This window comes from Lygodium microphyllum, chromosome 13, assembly GCF_053477565.2.
Source record: "Lygodium microphyllum isolate KBCC chromosome 13, Lygodium_microphyllum_v1.1.10, whole genome shotgun sequence".
In the NCBI taxonomy this organism is placed as follows: domain Eukaryota; kingdom Viridiplantae; phylum Streptophyta; class Polypodiopsida; order Schizaeales; family Lygodiaceae; genus Lygodium; species Lygodium microphyllum.
The window spans coordinates 72,614,352-72,637,804 of NC_141147.1; the positions used below are offsets into that span (position 1 = coordinate 72,614,352).

General features: G+C 40.0%; 1 protein-coding gene across 1 annotated transcript; it reads left to right on the forward strand.

Moving 5' to 3' along the window:
• The first annotated feature begins 8,379 nt into the window (after positions 1-8,379).
• On the forward strand, positions 8,380-10,678 carry LOC148026758 (laccase-12-like). Its single transcript, XM_087690340.1, has 4 exons — positions 8,380-8,515; positions 8,811-9,027; positions 9,209-9,957; positions 10,250-10,678. The coding sequence occupies exons 1-4, from the start codon at positions 8,380-8,382 to the stop codon at positions 10,378-10,380; spliced, it is 1,233 nt and encodes a 410-aa protein (XP_087546466.1). The 3' UTR covers positions 10,381-10,678.
• The last annotated feature ends 12,775 nt before the right edge of the window (positions 10,679-23,453 follow it).

Sequence of the window (23,453 nt, forward strand, 5' to 3'; positions counted from 1 at the left end):
AATATCATGTTTGGAGAGAAAACTCATAGTAGATTGTAATATTGCATTTACTTTCTTTCTCTTAAAATCCATAACATCATAAAATTTGGCCATAATAACATATCTTCATTTGTGTGCTAGTTCTCTGTATGCTTCAATAAAGCTAATATATTGTTACATAAAACTTTGAAATTTCTTAAGTATATCATATCTGAGCCTCCTTGATGTTTCCACCACCATACAACATCACATTTTGTGGTACAATTCAAAAGATACAATGAAATAAAAAATCTCCTAGTAGCTTTATAGCTTACACTTCATCACATGAACTCTCAAGATGTGTGATCTCACATTCTTATTGATGGAAATAAACCATTATTTAAAATGGGACTTAGGAAATTTTCAAAATTTGTAATATGTTGTCTATTGCTCTTTATTTGATTTATTCTCATGTATTATAGTAAGGAAAATACAGTGAGATTGTGGGCGATCAATTTTTTTTCTTAAAGACTAGGGCCACTTAAGTGACAAAGGTGTAGATGACACTTATGTACATTCGTCATGGCATATGTGACGCATCACTATCAACGTCTCTTAACCGATGTACATGAGTGACACTTGTAGTGATACCATTTGCATATTTTATGTGATGCAACATGGCATCACTATTCCTTATAAATTGTACTAATGATTACTAACGTGATTTGTAAAGTGCATTCAAGAAAATTCTAGAAAGTAGAAATTTCAAGTATCCCAAAAAAATTTAAGGGCACATATTGCTCTCCAATAACTTTGATTGTAAACCAACTCTTGAGATTCAACATGCTTATAAATATAACAATTGATTGGTCTCTTCGTATGCATGAGTTCTTGGCATTGTCAACTACTAGGAAGAACAATAATAAAGCTATTCTAGAAATGTAATCTTGTAAATTAAGAGAAAAATGTATAAATGACATAGCCCTTTAGTTGATTGTACATTGTATACTTACATCTTTTGAGGTGTGTCCCTCAAAAAGTCATGATCATTATGAAAGGACCCATTAGTTAATTCTACCACCATCAACAATGATATATCCCCTCCAAATACTCATCATCCACCACCAAGCCTAAAACCATCATCTATATAAGGAGGCTAAATGCATTCCTTAAACCATCATTAGCTACATGTCTATCAATGTCAACCATTACTTCTCCATCAAACTATGCCACTCAAGTCCCAACATTCCACACCTACAGTATGCAAATGCAACATGTTACTTTCGATGATGAGTTCTAAGAAGGGATTAGGGACCATATAACAAGGGGTAGAATAGTAATTTTTGACAATAGAAGTTGTTGGAGTCAAAAATGTTAAGAAAAATCCCACTGATATTAAGAGAGTTACTGGGAGCTTCACTACATATAAATTATGGTTTGAGGGTCAATTGAAATTAAACCTTAACGTTTTTGCCAGGGTTGTAACAACTTGAGCTTGAATTTTCATTCTAATAGGAAGGGATGGCCTTCCACATGAAGTAGTATGGTGGAACAAGAGAGAAATTCTGTGTTGAGTCCAAGTTATAGGGTGATATGTAGACTTTAGGAAGCTATACATCTCTTGCTATGATAATACTTTGTATGGGATAGAATTCCATACTCAAACTTACATAATCAATTGCTTAACTCATAGTAACCCATGCGTAAAAAAACATGCTTCTTACCTTATCTTTCTCACTCCCAAAATTTTGAAATGGTTAACATGCATGATTTTGAGTCATGGATTGGCACATGTTATGCAATTGATTATGTTGGTTTCAATATAGTACTACACTATGATGTATATAGTATAGCCATAGGCATAGACATATAGCTTCTTGAGGTTTACACATTAACCAATGAGTCCAACCATATGATCCGAGAAAATCACAAAAAAATATTTGTCTAACACTTTGTTGATTTTTTGTACATTTGGAGGTTTGAAATAAAGAAGAGGGTGGGAACAACCTCTTGGGAGATCCAAGAAATCACTGGATGGAAATATTTCATGGACCGGTTTACCAAGGGGGGGTGAAGAGTAAAGATCAATGGAGGAAGGTGAAGGGAAAATGTGTAATGTGAAAAGAAAAGACATGAAATGGATTTGGAGCCATCCAAAGGGCATGTGAGGCTCATAATGTCATGGCTTTGGAGCTTTATGATAATTCAAACAAATGGGACCCTTCTTGGAAGCATTAATGGAAGTAAAATCAAGCACATGACTTTGTAAGATTTTAAAAAAATACTTCCACTCTAATTCAAAAAAACTTTCCAACATGAAAGTTGTAGTGTGTGAGTTGAAGTTTTTGTTGGTATTTTTTTAATAATTTTTTGGAGCTACGAGTTTGGAGATATGGCCAAAATGGTGGACGCCAACTTTTTCCAACTGCGGTAGAGACTACCTCCCAATTTTATACACACCCACACTTTCTTCCCCACACTTAACATTTCCATAAAACATCATTCATTATACTCCCAACCCTTTTTCCTCTCTTCTTCTCTCTCTCAAGCTAATAAACCATTAGAAGTCCCCTCCTAAATCACCCTCAAATCATCCTTAGTTGTAGTAGTAATGTATGAATTCTCACTACTCTCTCTCCATTATTGCTAGATATGATATTATTTTATGAAGATTCTCTATATTTTTTTATAGGAGAGCTCTTGGACTCAAGCTAAGGGGGGGAGAATGGAGAGAAATCACCTATGATAGAACTTGATTAAGTAAAAAATTGGTCAACAAAACATCTAGATGGACCTTCCACATTGGTGGAACCGCCGCGGTTAAAGCAGCTTTGGTGGTGTTAATTCCTATTCTATCTTAACCTCCTCCTTAAATACCCTCAAGGCCTATAAAAAGAGGCCTTCTCCTTTGTAATTTGCAAGAGAGATCCAAGAGGCCTTCTTTAGCCCTATTGAGCCTTCCCCATTCTCTCTCATGAGCTTATGTAGTTCATTCCCTTACTATAGCTTATGCATGCTCTATAGTGTAATAAGCCCATGCTATTGGTGGCCATATTGTGTATATTGGTTATGTCTTGAGAGTTCTCCATCTCTTGTGCCCTCTTAAGTTTTATTGATTCATCTATTTTTTGTAGCTCTCTCTCTCTCTCTCTCTCTCTCTCTCTCAATTTTCCTCTCTTCTCCCTCACAAGCTCCTCTCCCTCTTGCATAGCGTCCTAGTCCGCTCTTCCATGACTAGGTGGTTCCCTTACCTCATTCACTTTGTGGCAGAAGGGAGTTTGGAATATGCCATACTGAATTTCCTTCATCACAACCCAACCCAAGGCACCTAGTTATATATCATGAAGCGAAGGAGCATGTAAAAGAATAGGTTTATAGTCAACAACATATTGGGGCATGATAAATCCAACTAGAATAGCATGGCACATTGCACTTTGGATGAGGGGAACAAACGTCATGAGAAGTTGAGTTTGGAAGTTATCTAACATCAAACTCATTAAACTTGTGTATTTCTAATATAAAGTATTGTAATCTTTTTCTCATTGTGTAACATGCCTCATTTATATAGGTACAAGGCAATAAAGAGGGAGAGAAGGAAGCAAGAGAACAAGACCCTAATGGTTTTGATGATGATAGTGGATGAGACACATCATATTAGTTTCTACTAGTTCTATATTATCACTCATGCAAGCCAAAGTTTTGCTTTCAAAATAGTTATTTGTAATGCAATGAAGAACATTCTTTTACACTATATTAGAGAATTTTGGGATCTCCCAAGTTCCAATCTCAAATTACAATGAAAGATTTGACCTTGTGGCTAAATCTTAATCTTTTTTTGAAGATGGAACTTGGTACTATCATCTTTATTATATCTAGAAAAAGTTTTACCTTCAAGGAAGGGGGTACCAATTTGACCATGTGACCAAACATTGACCATCCTATAAATTCCCAAAGTATATGAAAATTCCCAAACTCCCTAATATAGTGTTCAAGTTTGGTAGCTTCACCTTCTCCTATGTTTCATGCAAGATAGTTTTTGTCTTACAAAACCTTATGTACACCCATTTATATTTTACAATCCAAATAAGATTGTTGTTTGGTCATTCTCCTTCTTATTCTAAATTTGAATTATACATTTTGTTGGGTCAAGCTACATTATTTATTGTCGTCTTTTATGTGTTGGTTCCATTCATTTAACCAATGTTCAACATGTAAGCAGGAAGGGGAGAAAAGAAACTAGAGAGCTATTGGTTGTATAATCGTGGCATAATAATAGATATTGTATCTATAAATGCATTTAAATACTTATCTAATATAACATGAAAAATATCAATGGGATGACATATATAAATCTATTTATTTGCATTTAAAGTTGTGTGAAACTTGCAATCAAACACAAGCCTATAAACGCAATTGCATTGAAATCACTATAAACATGACTATAAATGCACGTGACACTTCTTTCCTCGTTTACAAAACACATATACTTCTTGCCTACAACTCTATTTCATTCTAGTGGTAGTGATGAGATATTCTTTATTGAAAAATTTAACACTCACTCAAAACTCTCATTTGCCAATGAGGGGAAATGTTTGTTAGCTAGCTACTAGGAAATTACAAAAACCATGTGTGCGGATCCATGCTCACAAGGCAAAACGAATGGAGAAAAATAATTCCATGAAAATTAAGATAGGAAGCAAAGAAGGTAGAGAGTAAGAAGGTTGAATGGAACTGAGAACCCCTTAAGTCCATACAAACGTTACTTGTTCCATCTTAGGGACTTTAAATATGGCCTTTTCTGTAATCCAAAATACTAACCCTTTCACAAATTTTTGTTTTGGACCCTTGAAACAAAACATACCAATTTTCATCAAGTGAAGGAATATTTCAATAAGTTTGCAAATAATATGAAAAAAAAAATTAGTTAACATCATTTTCATGTAGGGCAAGTTTACATTTTCAAGCAATTTGGTTATTTGTAATGTGAGAACATGTTATTTGTAACCTGATAATGGTTGTAAATTGTTGTCAACTCCTAGTCTTGCATCCACAGTAAATCAAAATAGAAAATTTTCAATGAATCACATGTTAAAGAGATTCTTTCTCGTCTTACGAAATTTGAAGGCCAATTAGTCTTATCTTTCACCATATTCCCTTTGAAGTCTCCCCATTTTCTTGATGCATCTATGGTCTAAATACGATGTGTATCTTTGTTCAAACTGATTGACTTGCATTTCAATAACCACCAATGCAGATATATGAAGTCCATACACCAAGTTTGTCCACTAAGTATTTGTTAACCTAAAAAACGGTTGATCAAATCTAGATTTGAGAACAACCACAACTTTAAATGGATTCTTGCACTTAGTGTGATATCTTTGCTTCAAGGAAACATTGTTAGTATAAAGAACTTTGTTAAGGCTATAATAAAGAAACCTACTAGATGGTCATATTCAATTTCAATGTGATTAGTTTTTTTTGCTTCAAGGAAACATTGTTAGTATGTTCAACTACCTAATAGGAAACGATGTCTACGAAATAACCAACAAAGCATGATCGAGGGCACTCGGAATTAGAAACACTTCAGTGTGTGGATAAAAATTGTGAGCTTAATAATGCACTAGGAGTGCTTAGTTGAAACAAACCCTTCAAACAAACAAGAATGATGGATGAACTCATTCGAAAGGTTCCAAAGTACTAAAAAATGATGACCAAAATGAAATACACTTCAATATAGCGAGATACAAATCCCGTAAATTACCAAATTTAGTAGGCCATTTGTAAATTGATCCAGCCCTCAAGTTTGGAGGTGGGATTAGAAGAGAGGTGCGGTGCAAGCTTGACCCTAAAAAGTTTGAAAAAAAAATAGTAAAACAACAAAAAAGAAGAAGCTTAAAAGCAATTAAAGATTCTAGATGGCTCATAGTGTTATTTAAGAGCTGACTTGAAATTTGGCAATAAAATAGGCTCATGATTTGTGGCAAGGTTATTGCATTTTCAAAGCTCGTGCACAAACTTCTTGACTAAATCCAAAATGGTGCTATCTTGACCTATCATTTTTACATTCTTCCTTTTACTTTTGAATCAAACCGCTCATCATTTGACGCTAGTGCTAGTGGACAATTTGATAGGCCTACTTACTTAAAAGCGACTTTTTCACGTGGTCCATCTAAATTTCTCTAAAGGATGAGTCCGAACAAAGCCAAAAAAATCCATTCTTTTGTAACTCTTTGGGACGAAATCTACATTGCTTGATGATGGGTGGAGGATTTCTAGATTTGGTGAGATGCAAACATTGGGGTGGGGCTATCAAGATGGGATTGCACTTCTCCATCTTAAACCTATTCGATAATCCAAAAGGCAGACTTGTTTAGAAATCACGAGTAGCATGTGTGGCCCTTGTATGAGTCCAAAGTCATTCGGACAATTAGTCGAACAAAAGTGATGCCAAGTATTTCCTACTTTGTGAGAGAAAATAAAAGAAAAAGCATGCTACTTAAAGGGTGGACTTTTTCTAGATCTGGTGGGGCTGTTAGGACGGAATGAATGTTCAATTGGTTCCGCTTGATTTACACCTATGACCTGTAAACCGTTTTGTGCGTGTACATGTGCTAGATTAGGACTTTAAGACTAGTGCAAGTTCCAACACTTCGATGTTGGAACCTAATCACGCCCTTGGCAGTTTGCTTCTAAGGATCATTCACATCTTTAGCTCCGAGTTTGTAAGAAGGAACCTAGGAGAATCCAGGTTGTAAGACTCAAACTTTGTGCATTAGTTACAAACTCGTGCTCAACCTTCTTTTTTATGGGAAAAGATTCACATGACATGGAAGCCAACATCCGACTTTCCTATGGGACAGTCTAAAATGTCCACTTACTTTAAGGCAGGCATCCTATTAGGCCCCTTTGCAAGAGTGGAGACTTATTTGCACGATCAATCTAACCAATGGCCAAGGCAAGTAGGTCCTTTGTTCATAATAATCATTTTGGGAAGGGAAGGGGAAAAAAGAAACATAAAAATTTGCTTAGAGGGCGGACGGCTTCTAGACTTGGTGGGCCTATTAAGATGGAACTGTTCTCCATCTTTGAGTGAGATTTTGTGAAGGGCAAGAGTTGCAAGCTGGCTTCTTCAAGCAAAAGCGATGATCTTGCATATTGGCCCAACAAACAACGACACACGCACACATGCATCCCCCCCACTTATGAGCAGTACTAGTAAGGTTAAGGTCAGGTCAGAATTAAATGATATAATCCACACAGGCGCGTTTTCTGATCAGTAGCACTGTGTCTACACAGCTAGTCGCGCAGGCATAGAGAGAGAGACCCTCTCGGCGCCATGGCCGTCTTTTCTCTATCTCGAAGCATGACCTTCTTATGCCTCTCGTTCTGCTCCTTCTTCTTCGTGTCTGCATGGAACATGGCGGCGGCGGCTAGTGCTCCTCCTCACGATACTAGCCTTGCAGATATTGATCTCCATCACCATCACCACCCCCACCCCCACCCCCACCCCCGTATAGGTCATCGACCACCAGCTCCTCTCACTCGCCGCTTTTGCTCTTTCCCCATTGAAAAACATATAAAAAATAATAGAGTTCATCAACCATCGGCACCACAACATCTCATGAGACGCAAGATACCGCCCCTTCGATCTCGTTAATGTTGTGGATCTGACATTGCTTATATACGAATGTTTTCCCAAATCAGGTCAAGTACACCAATGTTACCCGCCTTTGCCACACAAAGCGCATCGTGACCATCAACGACCAATTCCCTGGCCCAACCCTATATGCTCGTGAGGGGGATCGGTTGCTCATCAAAGTCAGCAACGAGTTGCCCGATAAGAACATAACTATCCATTGGTAAGGCCTTGTCACTAATTCCTGATTAACAGCAAAGGTTTCGGTGGTGGAATCGAATGCGTGATTTCAAAGGAACAAGGGCATTAGTAAATCGAACCTATGGGAATGAATTAGCACGATAGACCGCCGTAGTACATGCACGCCTCCTCTCTTATCGCTTTATCCATGTCCATAATTACTTCCCCTTGTGCCTTGACATATTCTTCAAGGCACGGAGTTAGACAACTACGCACCGGTTGGTTCGATGAACCGGCTTACATTACCCAATGTCCAATCCAGCCCGGCCACAAATACCTCTATAACTTTACGTTCCTCGGCCAAAGGGGGACCCTTTTCTGGCATGCCCACATATCTTGGATGCGCGCCACCGTCCACGGGGCTCTTGTCATCCTCCCCGAACTCCACACACCTTATCCCTTCCCGACTCCCACCAAGGAAATACCTTTGGTTCTTGGTAAGTTTGAAAGAAATTCTATTTGCGTAGTTACAGATTCAAATTGCCTTCAAACTAAGCTTCAATCATTCTAGTACATATAGCCATTTAATATTCATTCAAAATGCCATGTTAGGTGAATGGTGGAACTCGGATACGGAACTGGTGATCAAGCAAGCGTTGCAATCAGGAGCTGGCCCCAACGTTTCTAATGCTTACACCATCAGCGGCGAGCCTGGAGCTCTATACAATTGCTCCTCTAAAGGTAAGAAGGTGCACACAATTCAAGACATTGCCGACTTCTCACCACAAAACACGAGGAAAGATCATGAGGTGTGGACTAGGATCGTTTGACCTTTGCATTTGAAACTAACTATAGGCTCCTAAACCTGAAATATGTGTATATATGAAGGTCTCCCTGTTTTTCAAACCCGATCTTGTTACATTTTACAAAACACTTTGAACTTTGGCTATAGTGACATTATGTCTAAAACTTGAGTTCAGGGCACCATACACATATGCTTCCATCTTCTACTAACATCTTCAATGCATTATTTTAGGCATGTTTAAGCTCCACGTTGAGAGGAATAAGACCTATCTTTTGAGAATCGTGAATGCCGGGCTAAACCAGGAGCTTTTCCTCAGCATTGCAAACCACACACTGTTAGTGGTGGAGGTCGATGCATCGTATACAAAACCCCTTTCCACGAATGTCATTCGGATTGCTCCTGGCCAAACAACCAATGCCTTACTCAGCACCACCCAACAAGACGGCAGGTAATCTCGGGTGATAAGGTTCCATAATTGGCACATAATCGTAGTTCTATATACATTAAGAAAATCGAAAGAGAAAAATGCAATATTGACTGTTTGAACTCCATTTAAATTGCTAGTTACACAAGTATTGATTTTATGTGCTTATGCTCACCCATAAAGAAATGTTTCCGATGTCTATCAGGTACTTCATTGTAGCAAGGGCCTATGACTCAGCAGGCCCCACAATTCCTTTTGACAATAGTACCGCGACTGGAGTTTTGGAATATAAGGGGTTTTTCTCAGGATCCAATACTAGCATGCAACAACAACCACTAATGCCAACCCTTCCACCTTACAATGACACCATCATAGCTAACAATTTTAGTAGTAGCCTTCGAAGCCTCAACTCACACAAATACCCAGCCAAAGTGCCCCAAACTGTGGACCGCCACTTATTCTTCACGGTTGGACTAGCAAGAAAACCATGCCCACATAATAAGCAATGTCAAGGTCCATCCGGTGGCAAGTTCTCAGCAGCCGTAAACAACATCTCATTTAACCTTCCCAGTACTGCTCTACTTCAAACCTACTTCTTAAGGAAGAACCTTAATGGCATCTTCACCACTGACTTTCCAGACAATCCTACTATACAATTCAACTTTACCGGGACTCAACCTAGGAATCTAGCCCCTTTGAGAGGGACGAGAGTTAGCCGCCTTTCTTTCAACTCTAGTGTGCAACTTGTTTTGCAAGGTACCAACATCCTTGGGACGGAGAGTCACCCCATCCATCTCCATGGTTTCAATTTCTTCATCGTGGGTAAGGGCATAGGCAACTACAATGGCACATTAGATCCCCAAAATTTCAACTTGGTGGACCCTCCAGAGCGCAACACAGTCAATGTTCCAAAGGGAGGATGGGTAGCAATACACTTCCTAGCCGATAATCCAGGTAAATATTTATTATTTTAGTATAGTTAAAAGGGGTAAAGAGAAAATAGAACCGATCCTATAGCTAAAATTGGAGATGCACAAAACTCATGAGAACAAGTGGAAATGTAAAAAACCCTTCACATGTTTTTGAAAGCACTTTAAACTTATCAATATATTGTTGCTAATAGCAAGACATACATATTCATGGATTGTAAAAGTCCATATGCATTCATATACATTATCTAATTTCATGAAGTTGGTAAATTTTGAAAAAACAAAGAACTCTAATACATTCATGTTATGAGGATCAGGTATATGGTTCATGCATTGCCATTTGGAGGTGCACACAAGCTGGGGTTTAGAAACAGCATTCCTAGTCAACAATGGTGTTGGTCCTCAGCAAACTCTTGAACCCCCACCACTTGATCTACCTTCTTGCTAAACAGTTCATGAATAAATCTCCACCAAGATTAAAAGCCATTCTTTTGCTAACATGATGTAAAGAGAAGGTGCGGTGTGCACACTTACCATGGCCACTTGAATTTTGGCTTTCGCAAGCTCCACAAATTTTTTTGGTTATACACGAATAATCTCATTTGTAACTAAAGGGACACAAGAACCTTATGTTGTTTTCATCTAGTCTCACATAGTGAGGATTTTTCCACTTGAAGACAATTTGTAAGGAGGCTCATTCGTGATCCTCATTGGACATAATGGCAACAATCGTATCTACATGAGATTATTTGGGTTGATATTTCTCTTTGTGGGATGTTTTTATATCCTTAGAAATGTCGATTTAAGGCCAATTGGTATAGAGATTGAAGAGATAGAGTTAATGAGCTTTGAGGTCAATTTATAATAGCGATCGGATGGTGCCTCTCATGGTTCCCTGTTCATGTATCATCACAGAACCTTTTTAAGGTCTTACTTAGAAACTTATCTTTCACAATGATATGTGATTCATGGTTGCATGCTAAAGTAGATAACTGCCTTACTAGTAGTTTGGAAGGACTTTACTAAACTATGCACTCAAACTAACACATAATGTTGCAATTGACTCTAAACTTTAGGCTTAAGGTCTTCTTATATTGGGTTTTGTGGGATATAATACATGTTTTATTGTTTCCACAGTTAGTTTCTTATTTGAAAAAAGCTAACTTGTGGATTCACAAGACACAAGCATTATGATATGAACTTATTTTACATATATACTTTGGAGCACATGTCATTTTGAGAACATTTCCTTGATTGCACTTGAAACCAAAAAACATTTGAGCCTTGAACTTACTTTTTGATAAAGCTTAGATTATGTGGCAATGAAATCTTTTTAAATGTTATGACAACTCATCACTCTTATCTTTATTTCTTATTTTTTTAAATGATACAATAATAAAGGGAATGTAGGTCACACATTGTGACTGTTGGAAGTTTCCACACACCAGTCTTGCTCTCTTGTTCAAACCTCCATAGCTCTTGCACTTGCTTCACTTATGCTCTTCTCTCTCACTCCTACTCACCCTTTCATGGTGGCTGCAAGAGAACTTAGCTCATGCAGGTTGTTCCTTCTTTCTCCTTTTCCAATAGCTTTATGAATACTGTCGAGGATTTTCGCATTTGTGCTGGTGAACCTCACTTGATGGCCAACATGAGTTATGAAAGTTACTAATAATACATTTCTCTTAACGTAAGGAATATACAACATATATGAAAACTATTTGACTTCACCATTTTCCATGGCCACTTAGCTTTGTTATGGCCTTATTCTTCCTCTATTTATTTATTTGGATGTAGCATTGATATTACAATGTGGCTAATAGTCTACTCTCTTCATAGGAAAACTATCTTTTGCCAACCACCAATGGCGATCTCCCTTAAATTTCATCAGTCTAATGTCTAAAGAGATATGCTAGCAAAAGTATACCTTTTTGAAAGAATAAGATCTAGCTTGCTTTATGCCTCTTTAAATGAAATGAATTATGTGGTATGAAATTCATTTTACAAAGAGACTAGAAGGGTTCAATTTCAATTCCTAAATATGTATAATTCCAATGTTCTATAAATGATTTGATATTTTCTATTTCTGGTAGCAAGCTTGTGGTAAATAGTATGGGGCTTAAGAGGTCCTTCCTCTAGCATTGCATCACCAATGCTTTAAATATCAACTAAGAACTCAAGTTCCTAAAGGGTTTCAGTTGAAGATAGATAAGGAAGAAAACCCCAAACTTCATTAATCTAACACTCTTCAAACTTGTTATTAGAATGAGATAAAGTGACCCTAAAAGAGATGAAGGGAATACCGATGAAAACTAGGATACAAGTATGCATAAATTTGTTTTAGAAGATCAAGACTTGCCATCAGAATTTACATTAGTAAAATCTTCGGTCACTTCACATCACTAAAAGTAACAAATACTTCGCACCACTTAACAAATTGCATGGCATGGGACCACATACATCCAAATGAACAAGAGCCAATGGCTTAGCCATGCATGTCATACCAGACTTTTTATGTGTATTTTGTGTCTATTTGCCATATAAACGATGATCACAAGACTCAAAGTACTTATAGTCAAGGGACTGAAGATATTGCAAATAAGTAAGCATTTTCATTTCTTTCAAGGACATGTGCCCAAGGCGACGATGCCATAGAGATACATGTGGAACTAAATTCATACTAGCCAAAATATGGTCAATTGACGTAGATACAAGCAAGGGGTAGAGAGTATTGGACTTAGTACCACATACAATTACAAGATTCCCACATTAATCTTCCATGAGGAATCATCAAAAGAAACTACGTAACCTGCATCATCCAAAGTGCCATCATAGAGATAAGGCTCTTTGTGAGAGGTGATACATGATGTACATCATGAAGAGTAAATATGCAACTTGAATCAAACTACAGTTTGACATCACTAATACTAACTATCTCCAATGCCAAGTTATTATCTAAAAGAACAAATCAAGTCATGCTACGATAGGAGTGAAACCACTCTCTATGCGAGGTCACATGAAAGGAAGCACCCTAAATCTATGAACCAACACTGAGTATACCTTGATAAAGCATCAATTAGCTATGAAGTATCAAGAAAAGAAGCTAAAAGTATGAAATCATCATTAGAATTAGTCTACACAACATTAATCTCTTTAATCTTAACTCTTGATTTGCTAGGGACATGCTGCAATTATCATTGTTGTCCTATAATTTACCATTGCTCTTTTCTTTGTGCTTATCCTCATGCATCTTATGGCACTATGGCCAAATATGCCCTACTTTCCCATAGTAATGACAAGTCAACGAGGACCATGGAACTTACCCGCCATTACCACTCCTACCATTATTGCCTCTAAGTATCAAAGCATAAGAGGTACAAGAAGCATCAACATTCTTTTTATTAATCTCTTTAGTCAAGAGTGTACCCTCTACATCCTACAATTGTAATCCATTAGTAGGTATGTTGGCATGCATAGGAGTATGAAAGGTATTCCATGATTTAGGTAGTGTAACTAAGAAGAATAAGGGAAGAAGAGTGTCCTTGGATTTAATCGCTTGCAAGTGTTTGCTCATTTTTTATTCTACTTTTGTTCTAGTGGGAGCCACTGCTCAACACTTGGATGTTACATTAATAATTTGATTCAATGTTGAGGGTCTTATAGTGAGATTGTAGGACTTGGTGACATGTACATGCTTAGTGGGTTGATCTAACATTAGGCCAACACCTACCGCTGGCATGATGTTGTTAGTGATGTATGCATCTTGGTTGGTTATGTATTGAGCTTTCGTTACATTGGTCAATTTGTTGTGCCTTTAGTTGGTCTCTTATGTTACCCATGAGACCTACTCTATGCATGATGGTTATGTCTATGGGATGTATCTCAGCCTAATACACTTATCCTTTGACAAATCCCATTGCCACTTACATGTTCACTCACTGTTAGTTGGAGCTATTCCCTAGAAGTTGTGGTTTGTCTTATATTAGTGATTTTTCCTCTTTCATATTGATTTCTTATTGATGTATTTCATCTTCAACATGTTGTAATTGCAGTTTACTACACTATTTATGCAAGCAATCATCTTCATTTGATAGGTTCTTTCTATTGAGTTTGTGGATAGTTCATTACTTGGTGAGTACCCCTTGTTTTTAGCTTGATTTAGCAGTGGTTTTGTGACTATTTGTAGTGCCATCATTATGACTAGTGGCTCAAGTGACAGTGCTATTTTTAATATTGACAAGTTGGATGGCACCAACTATAGCTACTTGAAGGTCCAAATCCGACAAGTTTTAGTGCAAAAAATGTAAGTTAGGCCTTTGAAACATAAGGTTGTCAAGCTAAACTTATTTATGTAAAGGATTGGGATGAATTAGATGAGCTATGTAAGTCCACCATCATATTATCTCTCTCTAATGAGGTTTTCTATAAGGTTTTATATGATAGACAGTGCACATGGGAATTATGGAAAAAAATTCGCAATGTCTAGTACAAGCACATCCTCCCTTCTCAAATGTATTGGCTAAAGCAACTCATGGATCTTTGCATGAAGGAGGGAAATTCTATGTCAACTAAGTTAAATGACCTTCATTCCATTATGGTCATTTGTCTTTGCAAGGGATTGAATTCAAGGGCACTCTTCTTCCCTTGTTCCTCTTAGTTAGAGTACCTAAATCATGGGATACTGTTAACCCTCAAACAAACGAAGGTGGAAAATTCGGAAAAGCTAAAGCAAAAGACAAAGACAAAGGCCAAGGCAAAGAGAAACGGAAGACAAAGACACGCAAGGAGAAGAGTCCTAAATAAGGGAGAAAGACGCACAAGGAAAAGCGCAAGTCAAAACTTTTGTAAAAGAGTGCAAGCACATCATGGTTTAATTCAAGGAGCGCCGGGCTCTCACCCGTGCAATTTGTAAATGTAGACGGGCGGTGGAAAGGAAGCTAGGAAGATAGAAGGACAATGGGAAAAATGGCCTAGGCTACGGTCGGCCATGTAAAAAAGGGGAAAAGGAGATGACCGCCCAAAAGGGATTTAGGGTTTTGTATATAAAGTTGAAAAGTGAATGAGAAGCTCATTCTTGTGTGTGGCCAAAAGTAGCTCTCTTCTTCTTCTTCTTCTTCTTCTTCTTGCTTGCTTGAGCTTGTGCTTGAGAGAGGGAGTGTGAGAGTGTGAGGGAGTGAGTGTGTAAGGGTGAGGGACCGAGGAGGAGAAGCTCTCCATCTTCTCCTCTCTTCTTCTCTTCTCTTCTCTTCTCTTGTCTTGCTCGCGGCAATGGAGCTTGGAGCGTGGAGCTTGAGGATGGAGCTTGCTTGAAGCTTGCACTTGGATCGTGGAGCTACCAGAGTGTGCGGGAGAGGAGGTAACTCGAACGGCACGGAGGTAAGCTCACTACACCCGTAGATATGGATGGCGCGTCAGTTATGTGAGAGGTAGCCATTAGTGCTCGGCTTGGAACGCTTGAAACAATAAGCGGTCCGTGGATCTTGGCGGTTGAGTGAAAGCTCCCACATTTTGGTTCCGTTGCCGGGACCAACGGATTCAAGCCTTGAGCGCTTGCGCGCTTCGAATCGAGCATTGGAGTAGGGTTTTTCCCGAACCGGTGCTTGAGATAGGTAGGAAAGGAGGGGGTTGAAGATGGTATTGGATCTCCTTGGCAAGTAGGTTTTTTGATTTTTTGAGATTTATGTTGTGAGATGGAGTAGTGTAGGTATTTACTTTGTGATTTGGATACATTTAGGATAGGAAAAAACAAAGAAAAAGAAACAAACAGTAGGGTTCTCTGTTGCTATATAACAGGCTAAAACAGGGAAATAGGGGCACAGATCCTTGGAGTGCCGTTTGATTCAAGCACCAGTGGTTCCAGGCATGTCTGGCATTCCCTTGTAGTGTCTTACATCTATCTGGAAGGCGTTGGACGATTCGGTGTAGTAGACGTCAGTCCAGAGGCATCGCGTGCAACTCATGGGCTGTCGGCCGTGTAGTTGGACCAGCTCGTCCAAGTCCTAGAATCGGACCCGTCCAGAATCGGACCAGTCCATAATCGAACGCTTGAACAACTGTCCGATTGGACCATCCTGTTCTTGGACCACTTGGACCAACCCGTCCGATTTTGGAAATCGGACCACTCGGACATCGGACTCGGACCACTCGGATCATTCTGTCCGAGTCCGATTGAGGCAATCGGACCACCCTGTCCAATCCGATTCCCAGAATCGGACCACTCAGAATCGGACCAGTCCAGAATCGGACCAAGATGTTTGAGTCCCAGAATCGGACGTGACCAAAATCGGACCACTGAGCCAATCGGACCAACCTGAAATCGGATGTCCGATTCTGATAATCGGACTCCTGAAAATCGGACATCTGAGAATTGGACGGAAAACTGTCAAAATCAGACAGGTATCTAGAACACAAATTTTGACACATCTAAACCCCGAGATTGACCCCAAAGACTACGTAGAGCTAAAGACACATCACAGATCCATCACTCGGCTAAAATTTAGAGCACGTGGTTCAAAATTTGGCTATAAACGGTCCTCCAAATTGTGCATGGCTTTTACCGTAACGGCCGTCGGACCCCCGGACCCCCGCAGAGGGGGCTCTGCCCCCTCCGCACCTCCCCCTAGTAGGTTGGAGGGAAAACGCACGTCGTGACAGGTCCTCCAAATTAGACCCTAGTGTAGTAATGGCTCTACACGAGCATGGATCCTCACTTGTAAAAGAGCAACCAAAAGCCCATACCCGAACAGAGAGAAATAGAGACCCTAGAACCTCAACGGGCCAATCTAGCCATCCAGGGCAAAGAGGTCACACCACAAGAACACATGTACATTGTGTTCAAACTGCGTCTAGTCGAAGCAGAATGCAACATCGTCAAGCTATCAATGCGAGGATGACTAAACTTGACACTCTTAACGAGATATGTACCTTGAGCAACACTGCACAGACAACCCAAGACATTGGTGGAGAACCCACACCCGGTCATGCAGTTAGGGACTCAAAGGCATTAGAAGGCTTAAATTTACAAGCCAAGACCCGAAAGATGAAGACATAGTACCACCGGCGTATCTTAGGGTCAAACTCACTGCGAAAAGAGAGCATACTATCGATGCTCTGATTGATGAAGGAGCAGATTTTAACATCTTGACCTATGAATCATGGACCCTACTAGGCCAACCAGAGCTCACACCGACCAGTGCAACTCTTAGCCCTTATGGGGGACACCCACAAGCACTCATAGGGAAGTGCAAAATCCTTGCGACAATTGAAATGGAAAGCTTGCCTATCCTATTTCATGTTCCTCCAAACAATGCTAGTTGCGGGAAAGAAACCCTCCTAGGAAAACCCTTCAAAAGGGCGACCAAGTGTGAGGCCGACTATGTAGCACAGAGGATACACCTGACACTACCAGGTGTGAGGATACTCACAACCTTTAGCAAGGGTGACCTCACCAAACCTCGAGGGAAGGGAAAGGAGCATTCTGACATACCAAGCAATCCTAGTAATGAGAGTAAGGAGTTGTTGAAAGAGTTGATACAAGAGTAGGTTGAATGGAGAGAACCAATGAGTGAGGCCATACTTGAGACAAAAAGGTTAGGAGACAAGGGTAAGGATAGGGTTTGGACTCACAAATATCGTAGAAGACCACGAAAGAAGCCTAAGCCTTATAGGCGAAGGCATCGATGGAGAGCTAGCACAACGCCACGATGGATATCCAAGGCGTTGCTTCATACTCAAGGGTATTATGCAGGCAACCGATGGATTTGGGTACCAAAACCCCCTGCTAAACCACCTCTGTCAGAAGCCCAAATTATTTCAAAAGCAAAGAGGCGTAAGGGGAAACCTAAACGAAAATCCACATCTCGAACCAAAAATATTGGAGTGATTGAGCCCCTCACGATTGAAATCAAGAAGCCAAACATGACCTACCAAAAAGTAGATCCTCAGTCTAGCAGGCTTAGCAAGCAGATATCAGAGGTAACTATCAAGCATGCACAAGGTCCACTAGTGCCCAAGGAGCCTTTGACTTCCCACGAGGATAATGAGCACCATAGGCACAACATTGCTCATGGCAAGGTTGATTGCTCAACAAAGCTAATGACAGAATCATCTGACAATCACGAGCAAATTCTCTAGTCAGTACCAAGCCCACGTAGGAGTCCCAAATCTCCTACATCCTCTTCACCTAAATGGACACGGGAAGCACGGCAAGAGCAGCCTCGTGCTGCTGCTCAACCTACACAAGTGAAGGTGCAAAAGGCAACAAAAGGCATGACCACTTCTGATCTACCTAGGGACTTGACACCGCAGTCTACCAATGGTGGCCAATCCACTGAACTAGCTGCTACTACTTCCAATCAGGGATCACAACAGTCACAGCCCTTGGCCGTGACAATGCCCCTTGTGGAACGTGTCCTTAGTAGTTTACCGGTGGAGGAGGTGTCGCAACCAAATCCCTCGACAACTCCAGCACTTTCAAAGTGCCTAAAGCCTAGGCTGGAGGAGTTAAACACAAGGGAGTTGGCTGAAGAGCTAGACTCTCCAAGAAGGGAGGTAGTTGTACTCTCACAACCTAGCAAGGCTATTCAGCAGGCCAGGGTCATGTCCCATAAGGACACACTAGAGAAAGAGAATGCTGAGGCCAACCAAGCACATCAACGGTTGACCTAGTCCAGGGTCTTGAGACGTTAGATGCACCTGCGTTGACCAAGAAAAAGAGGAGGAAACAATGAAAAAAACAATAGTTGCAGGTGGTTGTGGACCCCAAGAGCATTGAGACCAAGGGCGAGGGAGAGCTGGGGAATAAAGCATCAAGTCAATGAACCCATTGATGTCTCTCCTAATAGCGGTGAAACCTCAGTCACATCTGTGTACTCTGAAAAATCAAGCCAGCCGTTGCCATCAACAGTTGCTCTCAACACTCAATCCACAGACAATAGAACTCACATTGACCAATCAAGAGTGGATACAACGTCGTCACAGCAGGTGACAAATCTATACTAGTCACATCCGAGAAGAACCGTGACAAAATAGCAGCAAAACCTCCGGAAAAGGGCACAATCCCTGAGAGCATAAGCAATCCTAGCATTGACCAATCTTGCTCATCTAGGCCTGAGCCCCCAGCTATGCTAAAGCCTAAGGAAGCTCTTAGAACTTTGCATGAGATAGCAACCGAGAAAGCCTTCGTTGAACATAGAAGTGTCACAGAATGCTTAACTGAATTGGATGCTAAGCTCAAAGTGTTCGCACGTGTCTACGTCCTTGCGAACATGGGCGCATTCCCTAAGGAGCAGCTCGAAGAATACTTTCCATTCCCCTTATCTTGGGAAGAGCAAGAACATCTTGACGAGCACTATAACAAGCTCTTACATGAACGCATGCGACTCATCTCTGAGAGGAGGCTGACAAATTGCGCTTAACCGTCACGTTCAATGAAGTGCTCTGCCCCGACTGAATCTCGTAGACATAGAGCAACTAAAGCGACTGTCAGTAAGCCAGAGTCAATTTGAGCAGTGTTGGTGCGAATGCCGCGTTGCAATGGCCGAACTAGGGACTCAGATCATGACAATCTCTGAGGAGGGATTGTCCAAATGGCGGTCTCAAAGAGACCCAACCTATGTGGCACCAACTTCCCTTCGAGTGCTAAATGACATTCGGGGTATGGACTTAGTTGGAACTAGCTTAGAGAGCCCTTTTATTGATAAGGTTCTCACTGAGGAGGAGTTACACGTTGCCAGTAGACTCGGACAAGGTTCCATGCTGCTCGATGTGGCAAAATATCTATTGGTATTGAGTAAGCTGCCACGAGTGCTGGATGCATGTGCCACACTCCAGTACAATCCTAAGTTCTACAATTGGTTTTTATCCTCGTAAAGCGACATGGACTCATGGATATGTATATAAATAAACAATGACTTTTATGACCCTATGTAAACATCATCAACACACACAAGCAATAAAAACCCAAACGCAGACAGAAGAATCGGGGCCAACAGGCTACGCTAAGCCGGTCCCCCTTTCACCAGATCATGTTTGCCTCCAAGCAAAGAGTCTATACATAGATTGGTTCTCAACCAAAGTAAGACAACGTTGAAATGTAGCCAAGACTTATTATTTATGCTTGATAGGATATGCCCAAACCTTATGCATATAGTCATCAATGAAAGGAATGAAATACTTCATGCCACCTAATGACTTGCATGACATGGACCACATACATCTAGATAGACAAGAAGCAATGGCTCACCCATGCATGTCATACCACTAGAATTTTTATATATATTACGTGTTTTCCTACCATATAAATAATGCTTATAAGACTCAAAGCATTTATAGTTAAGGGATGAAAGATACTACAAATAAGCAAGTCTTTTCATTCCTTTCAAGGATATGTGCCCAAGGCGACGATGCTACAAAGATACATGTGGATTTGCATCCACCACTGCCAAAATATGATCAATTGACCCAGATACAAGTACGGGGTAGAGAGTATTAGACTTAGCACTATGTACATAATGACAAGATTCCCATGGATATTCTTCCATGAGGAATCACTAAAAGAAGCTCCGTAACCTACATCATCGAAAGTTCCAATAGACATAAGACTCTTTGTGAGAGTCAGTATATGACATATATCATAAAGAGTAAATATGCAACTTGAATCAAATTGCAGTTGGACACCACCAATACCAACTATCTCCAATGCCAAGCTATTATCCAAAGAGATAGATCTAGTCATATTGCGATAGGAGTAAAACCACTCTCTATGAGGGGTCACATGAAAGGAAGCCCCTAAATCTATGAGCCAACACTGAGTATACCTGGACAAAGCATCAGTTAGTTGTGAAGTATTGAGAGCATCAACATTCTTTTTGTTAACCTCTTTAGTCAAGAGTGTACCCTCCACATCCTACAATTGTAACCCATGAGTAGCTATGTTGGCACACATATCAATACAAAAGATATCCCATGATTTAGGTACTGTAACTAAGAGGAACAAGGAAAGAAGAGTGCCCTTGAATTAAATCCCTTGCAAAGACAAATGACCATAATGGAATGAAGGTCATTTAACTTAGTTGACATAGAATTTCCCTCCTTCATGTAAAGATCCATGAGTTGCTTTAGACAACACATTTGAGAAGGGAGGATCTGCTTGTAATAGAGATTGCGAATTTTTTTCCATAATTCCCATATGCACTGTCTATCATGTTCTGTAATGGCGTCTGATTCTTTTTCACAGATTGTCACTGAAAAGCTTGACAAGAACAACTTCCAAGTATGGAAGTTTAGAATGATGAATTTCCTTATGGGAAAAGGATATTGGAAATTTGTTGTAGGAAATGAAGAAGAACCAGTTCTTCCTGATGTTCCCAATCAACAGCAAATGCAGGCATTTAAACCATGGCATGAGAGAGCCAGAAAAGTTATGTACTAGCTGTCTATCAGTATTTCAGACTCTATGATTGTGCATATTCAGGATGCAAGTACGCCAAAGGAGGCATGGGATACTCGGTCAAAAATGTATAGCACAAATACGCAAGCTAGGAAAATGCAGCTCAAGCAAGAGTTACACAATGTGCAAAGAGAAAGTATGAGCATCAATGACTACCACATGAAGGTGAAGAAGATCGCAGATGCACTTGCTTCCATTGGGTCGCCAATGGAAGATGATGATTTAGTTTCTGTGACCTTGAATGGTCTAGGAAAGGATTATGCACAGTTCCGAACATCCATTTCCGTCCGTGAAAGATTTCCTGATTTTGAGGAGTTTATTGCTCTTCTAATTTCTGAGCAGAGAAATGGTGGTGCATCTTCTTCAGGAGGAACTTCAAAAGAAGCAGTCTTCTACTCAAATGCTGGAAGAGGTAGAGGCAGAGGTAGAGGAGGCCGATCTGGAGGCCATGGTAGAAATCAGAATATGCAGCAAACTCAAGAAAACTAGTCCTATGGAGGAGGATGTGGTAACTCTGGAGGTAGGGGGAGCCAAAGAGGTCGTGGTGGATGGCAAAGAGGCCAAAATGCAAACAACAATGTTGAATGCTACTACTGTGGTAAAATGGATCATATGGCTAAAGACTGCTATAAAAAGCAGAATGACATCATGAATGGAAAATTGCAACAAGGGAATTATGCATCTTCTAGTAGACAGGGTGATGATAGAAATGAGCATTTGTTTATGGTGTAGCACATGAACAATTCTGTGACAAGTGCAGAAGAAAGCAACGATGTATGGTATGTTGACTTAGGTGCATCAAACCACATGACAGGTCATGCAGAATGGATGGAGAATGCAAGGAAAATTGAAAAACTAGGATTTGTTGAGATTGGTGATGATACTGTACATCCTATTGCAGATTGGAAAATTTCCTTTGTCTATGCAAGATGGGAAAAAGAAATACTTGTCCGATGTATTTCATGTCCCGAATATCACCAAGAATCTGGTTTCTGTTGGTCAAATGGTTGAGCAGGGCTTGCAGGTCAGATTTAATCCTCATGGATGCTTTGTTGAGGATATAAAAAATAAGGTCGCTTGATAGCAAAAGGAAAGAAGAAGGGCAGAATGTTTACGTTGGATGCAGACATGTCTGAATTGGGTGCAGCAATGTTTGCACATGGGACCGGTGTAGTTGCAGATATTGATATCTGGCATAAACGCATTGGTCATGTTAATGTACAGCGACTTAAATCAATGAAGGCCCAAAATATTGTTGCAGGATTTTCTAAATTCAAGGTTGCAGCAATGCATAAGGTATGTGAAGCTTGCCAATTTGGAAAATAGGCAAGGAAACCATTTCCTAGACATGTTCACGAGAGTAAGAAGCCATTGAAATTAATCCACTCTGATGTGTGGACTACTAAAGCTACATCTCTTGGAGGCTATCATTATTTTGTCACTTTTATTGATGACTATAGCAAAAAATTTTGGGTGTATTTTATGAAAAAGAAAAGTGACGTTTTTGGGCATTTCAAAACTCTTAAAGCTATGGTTGAAAAAGAAACAGGCCTGCAAATAAAATGCCTAAGGTCAGATGGAGGGGGAGAGTACCTCTCAAATGAGTTTGCAAGGTTCCTGTAGGCGCATGGCATAAAGCAACAATATTCATGCAGTCATACCCCACAACAAAATGGAATTGCAGAAAGGAAAAACAGGCATATTGTAGAGGTATCTCGTACCATGCTCAACGAAAAAGACTTGCCAGATTTTTACTGGGCTGAAGCAGTTGCTACAGCAGTCTACATAATGAACAGGACTCCCACTGCAACAATACATGGGATGACTCTAGAGGAGAGGTATACTGGTAGGAAACCAGATATTTCTCATTTGAAGATTGTTGGTTGCATTGCCTATGTTCATGTGCCAGATGAGTTGAGATCCAAGTTGGATCCAAAAGCTAAGAAGTGCATCTTTATTGGTTACTCTCTGCAGCAGAAAGGGTATAGATGCTATAACCCTTCTACTCGTAAGTTTACAGTGAGCAGAGATGTTGTTTTTGATGAGATGAGTAGCTGGTATAACCCAGTAAA